General features: G+C 34.7%; 1 protein-coding gene across 3 annotated transcripts in view; it reads right to left on the minus strand.

The window, feature by feature from the left end:
* LOC127873585 (uncharacterized) overlaps positions 1-14,503 on the minus strand; it is a 44,224-nt gene extending 29,721 nt beyond the window's left edge. The window contains exon 1 of one of the 3 annotated variants that reach the window (XM_052417466.1): positions 13,706-14,503. In XM_052417466.1, the coding sequence (XP_052273426.1) occupies positions 13,706-13,758 (53 nt within the window). In that variant the 5' untranslated portion in view covers positions 13,759-14,503. Of the gene's footprint in view, positions 1-9,802; positions 9,822-11,476; positions 11,796-13,705 lie in introns of those variants that run through there. The other 2 variants (XM_052417470.1, XM_052417491.1) reach the window with 2 other exon arrangements.
* Positions 14,504-15,529: the final 1,026 nt, after the last annotated feature.

The following is a 15,529-nucleotide window of genomic DNA, read 5'->3' on the forward strand; positions in this document are numbered from 1 at the left end:
CAACTATTTGCTAACATTTTCCAAAGACAGAAAGTTTACCCAAAATAAATCAATTATTTGTGTTTATTTCAATCGCCATCTCCAATCATCAGCAATAGTGCAGTAAATTCAAATAGTGAATGAAAGCAGTCACATATAACACTCATATTGAAAGTAACTAAAAATCAAAGAAAGATACCTTTAAGTGTTTTTGGATTCTGGTACTATCTACATAGTTATTTCCAGTACTTTCTGTGAAAAAAAATCAAAATTCAAATGCATGAAAACAGTGAAAATTTTATTTATTTTTAAAGGCTAATTTTGAAGTATTTCTACAATTAAAGGGACTTAATTCTTGTAATGTTTAGCTCAGAGTTATTTTTTCCTTTTCAAATATACACATCAACTCACAATATAATTAGATTAAGCAATATATGTTGAGAAATTTTTCATTTGGACTCGATAATCTCTTGTGTACAAATGAAAATAAAGCGTGATATTTTCACATCAGGGGGGAGATAATCAATCGCATGATGTAGGCTTATCCAGCGTCCGTTTGTCATCCAACAAGTGGCATTCAATGGGGGATACATTAAGCTTTACAATGATATAGGTGTCATAAAATCCCACTAGGGGGGGACCTAGGGTACAGGTGGCCCGTCCTCTACTGTGTTCAATCACGGCTTCATAATAAATGCAAATTTATTGAATGCCTTAACACATTTATGCCTAGCGTCTAGAAAAAGACCTTGGCAAACAGCGTAGACCCAGATGAGACGCCGCATTATGCAAATTTCTGCAAGAAATATTCTAAATATAGAAATAAATATACTAGACATCCCTTATTTTGGAAATAAATTGATCCAATTTAGAAGGATGTGAGAGTCCCCTCGGCATAAATGGGTTAATACACCCTGCATTGGAAATTAGTTACAGAGATTGTACGAACATCAGACACAAGGCAAACGCATTTTATGTCTGCCTGGCAAATGCACCCCTGCGAATATGTCTTTAAAATGGTAATATCCATTGCATTTATGATAAAATCGATATAAGAAGAATTGAGCAGATCTCCTTTAGCGTTAAAGACCCATTTATTAGTGCCATTCCTTTGGAATGACATGGGTTTGTTGGAACATTTTTTTAAATTAGAATGATAATTTATAAAGGTTTTTGAAAATGAGTGTCTTCAAATCTCTGTATGTGATAATCCAAATAAATAATTTCATCGATGTAGTCATCGCCATAAGTCTTTTATTCACAAGAAGATGTCGAGATGATAAACATTTACTTCAACGACCGCCCGTAGTGTTGACCGAATTATACGCGATAACATTGTCAATAAAACAATCATCTTAAATATTGAAATTCCGTATATTTTTGAGATCCGGATCTGTATAAATACACGACAACGGGAATATTGTAAGGATGGACGTCCACTTAACTATAATGCGCTCATTGCGAGTTAATTTGACAGGCTGATAAATCTTTTCTGAAGAGCTGCCTGCGAGACCTGACTGTGCTAATGGAATGTAAGAACTAGACACATGTTAGGAAACAGTTCTCGAATGAATATACGTCTTTAGGTTTGAAAAAAAAATACAGGTATACTTAACAGTATGGCTCCTCCATTCGTACGTATAACATTTCGTGGTTTTGTCAACAAAAAGACTACTTTGTAAACGAGCTTATTCGCGGATATCTGATTTTAGACAAAAAGAAGAATTTGGGTCCGTCATTTTCGGACGTGACTGTTACTCAATCTGTGGATTGGTCCACTCGTTAAATCAAAAAATTGTCCCACAAAAATAATAAGTTTACAGTACATTTGAGACAAACAAAGTCAAAGTAGCACGTGTATACCTAGCAGTTAATTTCACGATTCGTTCAAGGGTCATAAACAACAATAAAAGTCACAGTTTTCCGTGCCTATCCGAGCCTTATTGTAAACAATGGTGCACGTAGTTTCGGTGTACTTTTAAGATCAAGGACCGCCAATTTTGAAATGGAAAAAGTCAAAATCGTTGAAGCTTATAAGAATGTCCTTTTTGTCGATGCAGACGTGATTGATAGCATGCCCCATAAGTTGATTTATTGTAAATCCTTGTAAATATTATCTCTACTGCCTCCAATACTGTTAAAACAAACCATTTCATTAGAGAATGTATTCTTTAAGACAATGACGATAGATTATGGAGTTTGCTCTAAATCCTACGTTTAAATAAAACATACAGAACAAACGTCAATGACGAATACATATTTAAAAGCTTTGCTATTATTTTCCTATTGTTAAGTCATTGATCTGTCAAAATAAATCGTGCAATATTCATGTTCTATGCCTGGTTCTAAAACGACCCCTAAGTGGATATGGAAATAAAGAAAAACATAGAAACTAAAAGCAGCATCGATTTGGCGATCGAGAGTACAACTATGTATCAACAGTTTTAAAGAAATACTATTTTGTTTTAAAGAAATACTATTTTTGTTTATTTTTAGAATGTTAATCATAAAACAGTATATGATTGTGGGCAGGAGCTCGCTTGTTATACATTTGATTTTTTAACCACGAGAGCTGGAAATAATCCATCCCGGGAATAGGCTACCCGGACATACGAGTGGCACCCGCTATGTATGTACGTCCCGGGCATTATCTACCCGGACATACGAGTGGCACCCGCTATGTATGTACGTCCCGGGCATTGGCTACCTGGACATACGAGTGGCACCCGCTATGTATGTACGTCCCGGGAATAGGCTACCCGGACATACGAGTGGCGCCCGGTATGTATGTACGTCCCTGAAATAGGCTACCCGGACATACGAGTGACACCCGGTATGTATGTACGTCCCGGGAATAGGGCCGCATATCACCCGAGCCATTCATTATTCATGGTATATGAAGTTACCAAAAATTGATTAGATAGTTACCAAAAAAATACTCTACTTTCGAGTCTTTGTGACAAAATACGGTCATCTTTGTTTTTATTTTGAAATAGCAGAACACATTAAGTGTACACGTCTCTTTAAAGCATTAAACTTTATTTATATACATTTAGTGCTAAATTCTCACTTATTTTGCAAAATCGTGCAACGACTGGGTTTCAATAAAAAATCTTACTTAATATGCATCGAATCTTTTCAATGAAAATCAACACACATTTTCATTTCACCCCCCTGAAGAGCTTTTCTAACCAGCGTACATTAAAAGCCATGTTTAGCGTAAATGGCAAACAAACTATTAACAATCACCCAAACACCTGAACGTCGGATCAATACCAACTTTCACGTCGTTTCTATGTACATAACTCATGTTTCAAACTCTGGGTTTTATATCGGCTTCATAACTTATGGAAATGTATTGAATATATGAATCGGGTGCATCGGGCATTAGTTCAAGGGATTGAGCGAACAACAGAAGCGAAGTAAAAGGGTTTATGTATGTTTTATGTCTGCCATGCAAAATAGGCGCAAATGACTATGTCTTTATAAAGGTAGTGTCATATTAGAACGTGATCAAATGGTTATAAGACGGATTGGTGATAGCGGCATTTAAGTCATATTGCCAATTTATCAGCATCATTCCTTTAAAATATGAAATCCATTGAGTTGTTCGGAACATTTATGAACTGACAATAATTATTCATAGATGTTTTAGAAAACGAATGCCATGCGTTTTCATCTCTAAATGTTAATGGACAATTTTGAGAAAAATAAATGTCGTTGTTTTCCTCCTCATCTTTCTCCTGCTCCTCTTCATAATAATTGTCATTGTTATCATTACACCATTCTAATCAATAATTGTATTGAGGTTGCCATCCCCGCCATCATGTCTTTAATTCAAAATTAACTTTTTAGATAAAACTCGATAAGCACTTACGACCGCTCTTAATGTATAGCGAGCTATAAGCGATAAAATTGTCAGTTAATATCAATTCAATTTTTGAAGTTATATATTTATCAGATCTTCAACCGAGTAAATACCCGACCACGGGGATATTGTCAGCGCGGATTTCCACCTAATTATAAAGCGCGTATAGAGAGTGCATTTGACAGTCTGAGAGATCCATTTTGAGGACCCTGAGAGTCCTGATCGTGCAAAAGGAATGCGAGAACCAGACACATGTTAGGAACAGATCAATATTTTATTTCAGCTTCAAATTTGAAAAAAAAGGCAAGCAAACTTCACATTATCAATACTCAGCCTGCACATGGAAGGTCGTTTAAAGAGAAGAAAACGCCAAATACCAGCTGAATTCAGAGGGATTCTTTAGCCTCCGCCCGGAAAATGTGATGGAAAATTGATTTATGAATATAAATCGTCTGGTGATCTAGAGAGTGAGCCAAGCAGTACTTGAATATATTGGAGTTAATTTTATTAATATTTCGAGGTTCATCGACAACCATAAAACTTACAGTATTCTATGCCTTATTGTAAACAATGTCGCTCCGGCTTTCGTTCTGAAAAAAAGACCGTTAAGTGCCGTAGAAACCTTAAACAAAGGAATCCTCGTTATATCATTGCAAATACGCAAATTGCATCCCATCACTTGTATGGATTTATTGTGGATGTTTGTAAATATTGTCTCTTCTACCCCCTAGATTGTTAAAACAAACCCTTTCATTAAACAGCCACACTTTAAGACCATGTCGATAGTTTATGGTATTTGATCTAAATCTGCCATTTAAGACAAACATGCAGAAAGTAACGTCACACATCAGTAGATATTTCTAGCTATTAAATCATTTTCCTTAGTATTCTTATCAACAACATTATTTTTCTGATATAGTTCTAAAACGGCCTTACACTGGGGCTTAGTCATACAGAAAAACATAAAAAAATATAAGCAACATTAATAAGCCGATCGAAAATATTTATTTCTTTAATATTTTTCATTAGTTTTATATGTTGAGCATATGTAAATGTAGACAAACGTACAAAACCACGCTTATTATACATATATGTTTTTTCTAAAACACGATCGCATGCCATATGCCGTCCCAGACAAAGGCTATGTGTGATAAATTTAAAGATGATTAGATAATGTGTGTGTATGATTATGCAAATCTCTTTAGACATTGTATTGTTTGAATAAAATAGATTTGATGTCATGTACATACTCAAGTTTTACTTTACTACATGCCTGTAGCGAATTGAAACTTTCCAAAAATAATATTAACCCATGTATGCCTAGCGTCTAGAAAAAAGGCCTTGGCAAACAGCGTAGACCCAGATGAGACGACGCATGATGCGGCGTCTCATCAGGGTCTGCGCTGTTTGCTGAAAGGAATTTCTGTAAGAAATATTCTATATATAGAAATAAATATACTAGACATCCCTAATTTTGGAAATAAATTGATCCAATTTAGAAGGATGGGAGAGTCCACTAGGCATAAATGGGTTAATAACTAACTGGCTGCTTAAGAACTAAGTATTGATCAGCCGCTACGACAGCACACATTTTTTACTTAATTCAAAAATTTCCCTTTGTTTAGACAATGATGCTTCAATATCACTTTTGTTTAATGCCAATGATTTTACATTTACTTGATTCATTTAAATTAACAGTACAATATTTTCGATGCAAACATATAATGGCGCAATAGTTTTGGTAACACTGACAAAAATACTGCATTTGTTAAACTAATGAAAGTTTTTTGCTATACATGCACAACGTGGATATGTTTTGAAACCACATATTTCACATCTCGTTTACTTATCAATGACCTGTCAATGTTTATTAAGGTTATCAACATACTTATTTATATTACATAAAGGGCGACCATTAAAAATCCTCATCTTAATTGCTTCATCCCACCAAAAGAGACTAATTAAAAAGTAAACATAACCATAGTGATACATAAGCCGTTTGTTTGCATGGTTTAGAAACAAATCTATAAGCGGAACAGTGTGAACAGTTTGAAAAACATACCCGGGCGTATTTACACTAACAGAAATAGCGCACAGGTCAATATAAAGCTATATTGAACTAAGAGCACCAATGTACAATAAACCATTTATACATCCTTCGCTAAAAACTGACCAAGTCATCGTTTGCATTACTTAGTTTTATAACTAGTCCAGTCGAACTAGGACAGACATGTCGTCGGGAAAATGTTTAAAGTGTTGCTGATTTATCACAGATTATTGTTGGTGTCAAAGGGGAAAATAAACTGAAACGAAATTCGTGTGCTAAATACCGATAAAATTAACGCCCAAACAAAAGCCGAGCCTCTCGTTAATTGAACTACATGAAGTAACTATATTTAAAATAAAGATATTTTCATCGAAAATACTATAACTTTGAGTATCGTTTAAGCTATGAAGTCATCTGTGTTTTATTTTAATACCAAAACAAAATCAGGCGTAAAAGCAATTTTAAAGTATAACCAGTGATTTACACTACGTGCTCAATTTCCACTTATTTTACAAAATCGAGCAACGAATGGGCTTCAATCAAGAATCTAACTTAATATGCATTGAATATTTGCAATAAAAATCAACAAACATTTGCATTTCATCCCCTGTATCGGTTCTCCAAACCGCGCACATTAAGGGTAAATGGTATAACACAATTAACTATCACTTTAACACCGGAACGTCCGGATCAATACCAACTTTCACGGCGTTTTTATGTACATAACTCATGTTTCAAACTCTGGGTTTAATAGAGGGTTCATAACTATTAAACATTTATTAAATTCATGAATATCCCGTGCATCGGGAAATAGTTCAAGAGTTTGTGCGAACCATCATCATCATCATCATCATCATCATCATCATCATCATCATCATCATCATCATCATCATCATCATCATCATCATCATCATCATCATCATCACCATCATCACCACCATCACCACCACAACCACCACCATTATCATCATCATCATCAATAACAGCAACAGCAACAACAAAAACAACAACTACTACGACATCATTTACTTTAATAATTGTGACAACTTATTTCGCCAATGATTTTGCAATCATTATGCTTTTTTGAATCGTAAGGTACGGCGGCATAAAGGGGACATAGGCAATATTTTATTTAACTATTTCTATGACGTGCGCACGTCATTACTATGGCGTGCGCACGTCATAGCTATCGCGTGTGCACGTCATATCTATCGCTAGCGCACGTCATAGCTATGACGTGCGCACGTCATAGCTACGACGTGCGCACGTCATAGAGACTGTTAAATAAAATATTGCCTATGTCCCCTTTATGCCACCGTAGTAATGAGATGTTCAATCGTTTATACGAGTTCTTAAGCGTGCCCGAACTACAAAATTGTCATTTAAACGATCATCCGTAATAGTGCAAGTATATATTCTTCATTGCTTCATCCGCGTAAATACTCTAACACCAGGATATTGTCAGAATGGATTTCTAACCAATTACAAAGCGCTTAGAGCGAGTCAATTTGACAGAGTGCGAAATATGTTTAAAGAACAACCTACGTTACCTTATCCTGCAAATGGAATGTGCGGAAAAAGCAAAAGTTTGAGGACATAATAATCAGATTATGCCTTCAGGGAAATGTGATGGATGTTGTGATCCAAAGGGTTGGGCTTTTGAAAGGTGTCGCGTCCCCTTGCTTGTAAGGCATCATCCCATTTAAGCAACCTTATATAAGGTACCGGACTATTCTTAAACGTATCTGTACACTGTTAAATTGGACATGTGTGATATAGGCTTAATATCACTAAAATAAATCCTGCATATCCGAGAGTCGCATTTTAACTTATATAAACGTAAGTATGCACACAAATCTATGTCATCAAAAAGGGACATTTTTCTCTCTCGACCTTCGTTTAATGATCTGCGTTAAAAAAATCATGTGTTAATATCTTCTTTCTATCACAGCATAATAACATATAGCCAACTTTCAGACAGGCATTTTCAAAGCAAATTTGTAATGTGTTAGAAAACATTAAAAACTCGTTACATGTCTAACTAGCATTACATTGCTGTTGCTTTTGAGTTATGTTCTTTAAATTTTTCGGCCGACCATGCAGTTTTCTTATTTAATATAACAAATCGTTCCACATACGATATGTTTTTTTTCCTTTTCAAATATCTGATCTTTTTAAATGTATGGGTATTCTCTTTGCATTGGAACTTCTAATAAAGTTTGCACTTTAGGCATATTTACACATTCGGGGCGAATTTGTCTTTTCTATGGGCATTTCCTACGTTGAGCACGACTGTTCAATAAAAGACATTCCGCAAATAAATATTGACGTAAACAGAGTTTTTTTTGCATTGATAATAAATTTTAATATGTTGACAGCTCGTTTTTTTTAAATTATTAATAGTTTTTCTTTTGCCTAGACGAAGCTTGAAATGCGGAGTTTCTAACCGATATATTTGGATCTTTGATACACTTAACTTATGTTCTAAAACGTATGCCACTCAAAGAATTACAATGAATGTAAAAAGACCGATACTGTTGAAATCCCGTTACAGATATTAAATGTCAACATATTCACGTTTTTAATAGTTCGGCATTGTTTCCCGTTATTGACCAACACTTTTTCTTCTAGCATATTTCTTTGGGCATCGGTCATTGTAAAAGTTAATTGAGAGATGTGCATGGATGTACAACATTCAAGAACTAACATTATACAAACCTTGGAGACCATAAATACCGATGTAGGGTGGACATTGGATTTTATCTGACTTTCCTTATTGTATATGGCGTTTTGTGACGTATTGTGGTATTTTAGGACTTTTCATTGAAATAATAAGCCGTGTCAATCTTTATTGGATTAATAAAATTTCTATATTCAGATAGGCTTCTGACGTCGTTTGCAATATGACACTATTGAATTTAGGATTTTAAGAACATTCGGGTACATTTTTGAAATTACGCTATTGAAAAATTAACTTAGCGGAATATATAATGTATTCAATTTGACGTCATTGAAATTGAATATATTAATTCGCACTGCGCACATTGTTATTAAAATGCGGCAAAAGGTTTAACCTCGTCCAGACGCAAATTCAACCCGAACATTGAATATATATGTGTATTTAAAGAGAACTGATTTACAAAAACGAATTCTTTTAGGGTTGAATAGGGTTGATAACAACGCGCTTTAAGTTGTTATGTGGTCTTAATTTAATGTGCATTCTTTATTTTGCTTAGTTTTGAATAAATGCAACAATAAAACTGCTTTGGGATACAAGTGTCTTGATTAGATATTGCATATGCAATATATTCACCCAGGCACATATACTTATTTGAATTAACGGCTATTGTACTGCAAAACAACCATGTTAAAGAATTTGACATAGATTCAAAATATAAATAATGCAGTAGGTTTGAGCAAACAAAAGATCACTCCTACTTGAGATAAATCTTTAAAATATCGCTTCGTTGATGGTTAACCATCATTAAAAATCACTCTTAAAGTATAGCATTTCCAACGCTTTTCTCGAAACTTTAGAATAAACTTCTATTATCAAAACTCGTTTAAACTAACACACACCTAAATAGCCTGGTAAGGAATAAGCTTTTGCTTCAAGAGTTCCCGGGTTCGAGCCCAAGGATAACAACATTTTATCATAAATAAAAAAATACCTCAAATATTATACTGTTAATATTAAATACATTTTATGAAACTATTATAAAAATACAAAAATGTGGACACGACACTTTCAAATCTCAGTGACACGTACATACTTTATAACTCGAATTCAGTATATCCTGGGTAGTTTTGAACATTGGGTAATCGGGGACATACAAATACAAGAATGTCATTAAGTACAAACGTTTCATTTAACTAAACGAAATAAGAATTTCATTCAAATCTCTTACCACGTTTAGACTTATTTTTCTCAATTATGCTTCACTGATAAGATGTCCGTAACAGTGTTTATTAAAACAGAGATTCGACATCAGTAGATACACGGAGGTTTATTGAAACAGTAATATTCTTGCAATTGATCAAGATACGACGGGTACACATTGATAAACTTGTAACTCAACTACCGGCTCGAACTGGACAAGTACAAATGTGCCAATATAAACTTTAAATAAAGTTTAAGTTTTTGCCATACTTTTGCATTACTATCTACATGAGATTTTTTTACATTTATAGCTAGACTGATTTCGTAGCCTAATTTGAGGCTCATTCTTTCGTCGTTAGAGCCTCGCTCAGGGAAAACAGGGCTTAATGCGTGTGCGTAAAGTGTCGTCCCAGAATAGCATGCGCAGACAGCACAGGCTAATCAGGGACAACGCTTTCTGAATAAACTGACTTTTTGTTTAAAAGAGACTTAATATAAACGAAACATTCCATAACAGAGGAAAGAGTCGTCACTGATTAGCTTATGGGAGGAATAGGCTACTGTTGGGCCACACTTTACACACTGGCATTAAGCCCCATTTTCCCAGAGCGCGGGTAAAAATATTAACACACATTGTTGAAGCCAAACTATGATTTCTTTTACGTCTTCTCATTCTCGCACACAATTAATTGTAAATCACGTTAAACGTTCGTAGTGTCGATTGTTCTACTTATTGAAATTTAACTAAATGCATGTAATAGAAGGATTAAAAGCATGTCAAACTTGAGCTAATATTTCAACCCTACTTAACACTGATTTACTATTTATAGCGTTTATTGCACACCTGACACTTAGTAATTTCTTTGTAACGATTGATTTAAAATTGATATTATGTCATACTCTCAATTTCCATTTCGTAGGCACTGGGCGAATATATTTTTTACAACATTTAAAATATAAAAAAAGTTCTTATTCTGCTTCGGACGCATTTAACAACCGACCCCCCTTTTTGAAGACACGCAATTGTCCTAGCAATATTGTGTTGTTAGTATAATGAGCATTTAGTTGTGTGGTAACGTTTGAAAAAGCATTTTCTTTTGGGCATACATCGAAGACATGGAAGTATACGTAATAGTAAAGTGTCGCAATCGAAATAATTTATGAATGGTTAAGACGATATTTATAGGGACGATGATGATGATAATCATGATGATGATGATGGTGATGATGGTGGTGGTGGTGGTGATGATGATGATGATGATGATGAGGAGGAGGAGGATGAAGACGACCACGACGATGATGATGATGATGATGATGATGATGATGATGATGATGATGATGATTGATGATGTTGATGATGATGATGATGATGACGACGACGACGACGACGATGACGATGACGATGATGATGATGATGATGATGATGATGATGATGATGATGATGATGATGATGATGATGATGATGATAATGCGTTTATATCACATTTGCTTTATGTACATCGTTCACTAATCTTCCATTAACCAACATAGTGGTTAAATGCATGTTTGTATTTTTTATTCATCAATTAGTCTATATTTAATATGGCACATAATAATTACGGAACAACTTCAACTAGCATTACAAGTATAAACAGTATGGACAATAGCAAAGTATCACTTGACACACAATCTTCAAATGTTATAAACAATAGTTTAAATCTACCTTTTTCAGTTCCGTGTTTCTCTTTCTACATCCAACTTAAGTATGATTGAACAAAAATACAATTTAACAGTGATTAACTGTTCATCACTAGAATTAAATGAGAGTTCTTAATACTGCACGCGATCAATTCACTAATCCCGTTAAACTATCAGAACCAGGGTTAAATTACTATAATTGATCGCATGTAAATTTTGCTCCGCTTTTCAAAACTGAATTCAAATCTATATCTACACAAAGTCTTGCGCGCGTATTTGTTTTCCATTCAATTTTCTGCTAATGTGGCCGTATTTACCATTCGATCGCATTGAATGGGGAATGTAATCCCATATTCAAATATAAAATAACGCTTGTATATTTCGCGTGTAATCAAACGTTGATCGGACAGGACTTTGTAGCGATCGCAAATCGAACGATTTGATCTAAACTTAGTATCAAATTTGCTTAAACAATTGGCAAGTATTTTAATGGACTCTAGATTAAGCTTAAAAAATCTCGATAAGAAACAGTCAGGTACTTCTGATCAAAGAACCAGATAACAACGTTTCTTTTAACGATCGGCATTGTAATTGTTCTGTTATGTACTGCAGTGTCTATTATTTGATTGTCCGTTTAACATACATCTTGTCACATTTAAAAAACATCTGTGCCCCAAAAGAAAATTAAATTCAATCGTATGACTCTTGTTTGTTTACCCATCAAAGATTACGTCAAAAATATAGAATGATAGATAACTTTACGGGACTTTTTGGTTCTCTTGCCTAGAATATGAAAAAAACGTGACACATTGATGAAGTTGGTCCATACACCAATACAGCATTAACCCATTTATGCCTAGTGGACTCTCCCATCCTTCTAAATTGTATCAATTTATTTCCAAAATTAGGGATGTCTTGTATATTTATTTCTATATTTAGAATATTTCTTACAGAAATTCCCTTAAGCAAACATCATGCGGCGTCTCATCTTGGTCTACGCTGTTTGTCAAGGCCTTTTTCTAGACGCTAGGAATAAATGGGTTAAGGCACGCACAACTTTTCTGTTTCATTTTATAGGTTCATCGTTAAGGCAGTAAATACCAATTTACCTTTGCTTTTTGAAGATGTAATCAGAAAACGCGGTACATATATATATATATAGGTGTATTTACGCATATATAAGTGTAAATAAGTTAATCTTAACACGCAGTATATACGTACTTTCCTGTTTAAAGTATCGAACAAAAATGGCTTATAATTTGTAAACTAAGTTACGATAAAAACGTCTGGATTTGTTTTACTCTTAGAAAACTGGAGCTATTGTATATGCGTTAAGTGTCGTCCCTTAGAAAACTGGAGATATTGCATATGCGTTAAGTGTCGTCCCTTAGAAGACTTGAGCTATTGCATATGCGTTAAGTTACGTTCCTAAGAAAACTGGAGCTATTGCATATGCGTTAAGTAACGTTCCTTAAAAAACTGGAGCTATTGCATATGCGTTAAGTATAATCCCTTAGAAAACTGGAGCTATTGCATATGCGTTAAGGGTCTACCTTAGAAAACTGGAACTATTGCATATGCGTCAAGTATTGTCCCAGATTAGCCTGTGAAGTCCATGCAGACTTATTAGGGCGCGCTTTGCGCTTTCATTGAATATTCGGTTTAAAGGAAGTCTCTTCTACACGAAATTTAAGTCTAGTCGGAGAGTTTTGTCTCTGATTAGCCGGTGAGGACTGCACATATTAATATGAGACGTTACTTGACGCACATGCAAGTGAGGACTGCACATATTAATATGAGACGTTACTTGACGCACATGCAAGTGAGGACTGCACATATTTATATTAGACGTTACTTGACGCACATGCAAGTGAGGACTGAACATAGTAATATGAGACGTTACTTGACGCACATGCAAGTGAGGACTGCACATATTAATATGAGACGTTACTTGACGCACATGCAAGTGAGGACTGCACATATTAATATGAGACGTTACTTGACGCACATGCAAGTAAGGACTGCACATATTAATATGAGACGTTACTTGACGCAGATGCAAGTGAGGACTGCACATATTAATATGAGACGTTACTTGACGCACATGCAAGTAAGGACTGCACATATTAATATGAGACGTTACTTGACGCACATGCAAGTGAGGACTGCACATATTAATATGAGACGTTACTTGACGCACATGCAAGTTTTCCCAGAACGAGGCTCATATGATGCGCAAACAACCCATAACTACCTTTTTGATGCCTTCTTAGGTTTGTGCGCGTGCGATGTTCGTGCTTCCGCCATCAGTACGGTATAATATTGTCCAATATTAACACTAATCGTGCAAGCTACTGAACGTCACAGCGTATCAAGTGACGTGTTTTACCGCAACGTTAAAGTTTTCCGTCGTGACGTTGTGAAGTTGTAGATTCCAAGATGTCCATTTATCCCAAGGCATACAGTAAATTCTAATGGTAGAAATTCCAAAGGGTTAAGTACATAATCTTCATGCAAGTAACACGCAGTAAAAGTACGAAGTTAAATAATCGCATTAAAGATTTTATGAAATGAACAGTGTACGTATTCTGTAAACACAATGTTAATTGGTAGCAGTCTCAATGTTTTGCCATATCATCCTCTGTAAATTGTGAAGTCAAAATATGGTTTCCATGTTATATTGGTATTTGTATATTCATTCACCGAAATAAAATGAAATATTTCAAGGCAAAATTTGAATGTCCGGTATATAACAGCACAATCTATAACAAGTCCACTCTGCTGCTCAAGAAAAAAAATATTACTCAAACAGAACAAAGCCTCTTAGAGGACGCAATATTACTCTCACATTAAATTCACATTTTGAAGTAGCAATTTTGCTGATATGGCTACTACACCGCTAGATATATTGTTACCATTTACGTCTGACCCGATTGATAAAGAGTTCGGTATCAATCCAAAATGCAGATAAAATGAAGCTGGAACCTTAAGTGGCATTATATCCGGATATTTAATATTCGACCTACTTCGTACCGTCAATTTAAATCTGCCATTAAATATACTGTTACGAACGCTTGTTAGCCCGTGATTTGATTTTTCATATACGGAACGTAAACCTTTTATCAACTCGCGTGAACATTTCGTAACTGGGTCTATTGATATTCCATTCAATATTAAATGAAGCGAAATGTAATAAATTGAAAATTTTATGTAATGAGAGCACAATGTCGTGCATTTCTTATGCATCTACAATCAAATGGATTAAACGCAATTAAAAAGAACTGATAAATTTGACATACCAACAACGCCGGTTTTTGTTCTCGTGTTTTTGCTAGTGTCTTCTTTAGCCGTATGGGGATATACCTGTCTATTTCGTACAATACAACATAACTGATGAGCTCAATGGGTCGAATTGATTTTATAAGCGCGAATAAAAAGGGTATTACTTTATTTTCGTAAACCATTTAGCGTCTATTGTGTTGTTTTGATAACATTATTGAATCAGGCGTTTCAAAACCAACTGTCATCCCATACGCATTTAATATTCATATGAAACTTTTCAAATTAATCGATGGTAAACTCGGACTAGTTTCATATAAAATACAAGTTCATAGAAATGAAATGTCAGCGTTCAATTAATGTTTGACAGCATATTCTGTCAGCTTGCAAAGGATCGAATTCTTACATGCCAGTATATTGCATTTTGATCGATGTATTAATCTTCAAGAGAAATACACGTCTGCAAAAGTATTATCATATAGCTTTTAAATGAATTTTTTATGTAAACTATAATTGCTAAAAGTACTGTTTATGGTCTGTAGAATAAAAAAGCGCTTATTACTTCGCACTTGTATAATAACACACAAACTCGGTCTTCGATCGTTATAAGGTCCTCAAAACGGCAGTAGCACATCGTTATAAGGTCCTCAAAACGGCAGTAGCACATCGATTCAAACGTCTCAAGAATCCTTTTCACAAATGTTTTCGCCATTGAGTGAATAAATGTTTTCAAAATAATTAAGTTCATTTCATCCTTATGAAGTTGCTATAAAAACCTCAAGCTCATCCATTTTCAACA

Source organism: Dreissena polymorpha, chromosome 1, assembly GCF_020536995.1.
Source record: "Dreissena polymorpha isolate Duluth1 chromosome 1, UMN_Dpol_1.0, whole genome shotgun sequence".
Taxonomy (NCBI): domain Eukaryota; kingdom Metazoa; phylum Mollusca; class Bivalvia; order Myida; family Dreissenidae; genus Dreissena; species Dreissena polymorpha.